We start from the raw sequence: 5,181 nt of genomic DNA on the forward strand, positions 1-5,181 counted from the left end.
CCAGAAGGGGGTTGGATATTACTTGGTTGGATATGAGCTAGCCAGGTCTCACGTCTCCCTCCAGATCTTGATTAAAGGGATCCTGAGACGATTGACTGTTCCAACACATAAAGAGTCGTTAAACTTTGTATGTATATCTACCAGATTAATTTATATTTTTATATTTTTTAATAAACGATATTATCTATGTTAAAAAAAAATGAAATTGACGTAGTTTGACAATAAATTAATAATAATATGATTCAAATTAATTTAGGTTGAGCCGTTCACCATGGAAGTTGCAGCTCTTATGTTTTTAGCATGTTCTGCTTTGATCTTTGAGCAAATTCCGTAGGCATTTTTATTATTTATTTGAATCTCTCTTTTTGGTAAATAATTTTCTCTTTTAGTTAAAAAGTTTGTAGTTGTATATCAACATTTCCGATAAAAGTTTGACTCGTAATCTTCCGCGTGAAATAACGGTACCGACTTTTGGAGAATTCAATTTGCGAACTTGCAATGTGATGCTTGAAAGTAAATGAATGGTTATTTCAGAGACGCCTACTTCCCATAAAATGATATATTTTTTTTAACTTGTTATATAACAATATTGTTACGTATCTTTCACCAACTTATTAATATAATAGACTCCTATTGTTTTGTGAAAATATATTTGTCACATGCGATTGTAGGAGGGAAACATTTGACATGCGATTGCGTTTTGGAATTTGGGTCGGTTGCTACCAAAAACTTAACCCTTTTTTTTTTTTTTGTTACAACAATGCTTTAGCCTTTTCTAACAAAAAAAGAAAAAAGAAAAAAAAGAGACAACTATGAAATTCCCGCCTAGCCCCATCTAGGCATTAGGTGGTTGGAGATCGTTCCCGATTAATTTGTAGGTTTTTGAAAATTAAGAAATGCGACTAGACCGTTCAGACTCACCTAGGTCCAGACTCTCATTGAGACAAAAAATAAATAACATTCATTTTACATTTTATTTATTTTTTCAATAATTTTAAGAGACTTCTTGAATATTTAGATGAACACACATTGTATACTTGTTTCTCATGTTTTCATTATCTTCTAATGCTGCAATCTATATGTTATTCTATTTTGTAGTTTATGAATTTTAATAGAATTATATGTTTTTAAAGTATAAGTAGACACTCATTTATATGATATATATAGTGAATTTACTTAAATCCACCTAGTCCGTCTAGACCCGCTTAGGTGCCTAAGCGGTAGACCCCAAACCGCCACGCACACCTATTTAAATTTTAAAATTTAAACTATAAAAAAATAAAAACAAAAATAGAAAAAATGCAAAATATTGGAGGGGGGTTGAGGGTATATACTCCTACCCTATGAGAGCATCCATGTCTCCAAATCCATATAAAACGTCTCCTTTCTACACCCACCACTCAAAATTACAAACTCCCAACAAACCAACAACCCACGTCCCCAACAATTCCCAAACTCCACAAAAAGCCTAAGAAATTCAATCATTCAAATCACCAATAAAACAATAACACAAAAAATCCCTACTTTGAGAAATCGAGAGAGAGAGAGGACCGGCCGTCCATTCCCCAAGGAATGGCAGACCTCAACCCCAAAACCACCGACCACGGCAGCACTTCCACCCCCTCAAGCCCAACCCGCACAACCAGCAAATCCAAAAACTGCCCTGCTCTGCTTCTGGGTCGCTTCGAAATCGGCAAACTCCTCGGCCATGGCACCTTCGCCAAAGTATACCTCGCCAAAAACGTCAAAACCAACGAGAGCGTCGCAATCAAAGTCATCGACAAGGAGAAGATCCTCAAGGGCGGTTTGATCGCTCACATAAAGCGGGAGATCTCGATCCTCCGCCGCGTTCGCCACCCGAACATCGTCCAGCTTTTCGAGGTCATGGCCACGAAAGCCAAGATCTATTTCGTGATGGAATACGTCCGCGGCGGCGAGCTCTTTAACAAGGTCGCAAAGGGCCGGCTGAAGGAGGAAGTGGCGAGAAAGTACTTCCAGCAGCTAGTCTCCGCCGTCGGATTCTGCCACGCCCGCGGCGTCTATCACCGCGATTTGAAGCCGGAGAACCTATTGCTCGACGAGAACGGAGACCTCAAGGTTTCGGATTTTGGGTTGAGCGCGGTTTCTGATGAAATTCGACAAGATGGTCTCTTTCACACGTTTTGCGGCACGCCGGCGTACGTCGCCCCGGAGGTTTTGGGCCGGAAAGGGTACGACGCCGCGAAGGTGGATATTTGGTCTTGTGGGGTTGTTTTGTTTGTGCTCATGGCTGGATATTTACCCTTCCATGACCAGAATGTTATGGCGATGTACAAGAAGATCTACAAAGGCGAATTTCGATGCCCCAGATGGTTCAGTGCCGAGCTTGTTAGGCTTCTAACCCGCCTTCTCGACACGAATCCGGAGTCGAGGATTACAATCCCAGAGGTTATGGAGAATCGGTGGTTTAAAAAGGGTTTTAAGCACATCAAGTTTTACATTGATCACGATGATCGGCTCTGCAATGTTGTTGATGATGATGAGGAGGACAGGCTTAGTGATGTGAGCTCTGTTTCAGATTGTATGTCGGAATCTGAGGCGGAGTTTGAGACCAGAAGAAAAATTACATCTTTACCCAGACCGGCTAGCCTGAATGCGTTTGATATAATCTCGTTTTCCCCCGGGTTTGATTTGTCCGGGTTGTTTGAGGAGCGGGGAGAGGAGCCGAGGTTTGTGTCAGGTGCCCCTGTTTCGACCATCATATCGAAATTGGAGGAGATTGCGAAAGTTGTGAGCTTTTCGGTGAGGAAGAAGGATTGCAGAGTGAGCTTGGAAGGGTCTAGGGAAGGTGTTAAGGGGCCATTGACAATTGCGGCTGAGATATTCGAACTTACGCCTAAGTTGGTGGTGTTGGAGGTTAAGAAGAAAGCAGGGGACAGAGCTGAGTACGAGCAGTTTTGTAATACCGAATTGAGACCGGGGTTGCAGAACTTGATGATTGAGGAGAATGCTGCCGGTGCTGCCGCCGCTGCCGCTCCCGCTCCGTATCTACCTTCGGATACTGAGTAGGGAAGAAGAATGGGAAATCGGTACGATTCAATCCCTTGTTTTCTGATTTTCCGAGGCTAATGTAAAGGTTCATCTTTCATTGATTTTTTTTCAGTTTCTTATGGTTTTGTTTTGGGAATTAGGTGGTGTTAGATACTTGCTATGTAATGTATGCTCTGTTCTTGTATCGAGAAAGCTATAGATTAGATTACAGAGAATGGAATACAAAATTTCAATTCATACCTTGGATGTGTTTGTAGTGGCTGAATGTATGAGTGTATATGCTTATATTATTTATGATATAAAAAATCCATAACAATACTCTTTTGTTCTTATAACATAATTGCAGTGGATTTTGATGACGTTTGTCCTAGTTACTATTTTTGCGCAAAAATTCTACAGTGCATTAACCAGTGTTTTAAAAAACAAGCCTTGAGTGCGCCTAGGTAACCTTTGAGGCGGGGCGGTGAGGAAAACACCTCTGTCCAGCGGGAGTAGGCTTGAACTCACCTAAGCGTGGTCGAGGCATGCCTAAGCGCCTGAGGCGTCATCTGGGGCTTTTTTTTTTATTATTTTTTATTATTTTTTAAGGTTAGGGTTTCTCACCTACGGTGAAGAAATTTTTTATTTGATTGTTGATTATTCTTCTATAATGTTTGATTTCAACACTACATGTTTGATTTCGACTGTATTGTGGATTACATTATATATAGCTATATATATATATATTAATAATTTTAGGTCACACGCCTCAAGACTTTCGCCTAGGCGGGTGTATCCGTGAAATGTCTTGGCTTTACCTTCGCCTTTTAAAACATTGGCATTAATGTTTTGCATACATTGTGTTGTGGGATCTTTTAAGTTGTCAGATACGATGGTTTCATCTCTTGAACAGTTAAATCTAATCGTCCAGTTGAGCAATACATTGCATACCTATGCATATAGCAAATTTCGTTTTTGCGACTGATTTTGCCCTCTTTGATGCTTTCTGCAATCTTGAGTTAACAACGTTGAGTTCGGGTAAGTCTCTCTCTGTAAACACGAGAAAGACTTGCGTATACTGGATACGCCATTGTGGCGGATGTTTTGTCCACACTATCCCTATATAGGCATCTGGTTTCGACCTAGTTGAGTCGCATTTTGTTGGATTGCCCGGTTCCCTTCCTCTTTTGGCTGCACCTTTAGGTCAAACTTTTATTTTCTGCAATGAAGTGGAGAGGTCAGTTTCATCACCCAAATTAGGTGAAATGGTGTGGATAGAAAGGATGTTAGGATTTGAAGCCATGGACCACTTTGGATCTGCATTTTTATGCACCATCGAAGGTGGTTGTTTGTTTGATGTGTTGAGAGAGATGGCGGGGATATTGAATGAATGAGATTGGAAAAAGGCAGGTGCAGTTCATGATCAATGTCATGGATTTTATACTTCAATGGAGAAAGATAACGAGATAATTTGTCCTATCACCGTTTGTATACATTCATGTATGATCACTTGATTTTATTTTATTGACTAAACATGTGACGTCAAAAAATCCTTACATGGCAATACGAAGTGGAGGTTATTTTAAAGTGTTGCTATCCACACACTTCTATTTTATCTTTCACACTCTTCTCAGCTTTCAACCGTTGGATTGAATAAATTAATAAAGATCAAAGGACAGAAGTTAACAGGGGTGTGTGAAAGATAAAAAATGTACGTGAATAATACCACCCCAAACATGTAATGATTTTCATATTCCAGTTTTTTCTTATGCACTTCTCTTGTTTTTGTTATTTGGTTCTTTCTTTATTTATTCAATCTTAAGCTTAAGAATTAAAAAAATATTATAAAAGAAGAAAAAGAGAGCGCGAAAATGCTCCCGGCAACAAGGAAATGGAGGGTATTTTATTGACAAAACGACATGATATTGATGCACCTGCCAATGGAGCCCCTGCCTTTTTTCTACTAATTTCCTTAACTTTGCCACTTTTATCTCGTTTGTTTGTGGTGGCAAGTTGGCAACCACCATGGATGCTGATGAACAACTTCTTGTCGGCATTGGGGTTCGGCTGACTTCTGGGGCCTCCTTGTTTTTCACCGTACAAAGTGAAAGCTGGTCACAAAGTCGTATTACAAAGAGTATAGGATAATTATCTTGTTTGCATGGACAAAAA

At 39.9% G+C, this 5,181-nt stretch overlaps 1 protein-coding gene across 1 annotated transcript; it reads left to right on the forward strand.

Moving 5' to 3' along the window:
- Window positions 1–1,507: 1,507 nt before the first annotated feature.
- LOC103942544 (CBL-interacting serine/threonine-protein kinase 12) lies at window positions 1,508–3,348 on the forward strand. The gene has a single exon (XM_009352758.3). The coding sequence runs from the start codon at window positions 1,573–1,575 to the stop codon at window positions 3,046–3,048; it is 1,476 nt and encodes a 491-aa protein (XP_009351033.2). The 5' UTR covers window positions 1,508–1,572; the 3' UTR covers window positions 3,049–3,348.
- The last annotated feature ends 1,833 nt before the right edge of the window (window positions 3,349–5,181 follow it).

This window comes from the organism of the source record quoted next, unplaced genomic scaffold, assembly GCF_019419815.1.
Source record: "Pyrus x bretschneideri cultivar Hongxiangsu unplaced genomic scaffold, Pyrus_bretschneideri_v1 Contig19, whole genome shotgun sequence".
Lineage (NCBI taxonomy): Eukaryota > Viridiplantae > Streptophyta > Magnoliopsida > Rosales > Rosaceae > Pyrus > Pyrus x bretschneideri.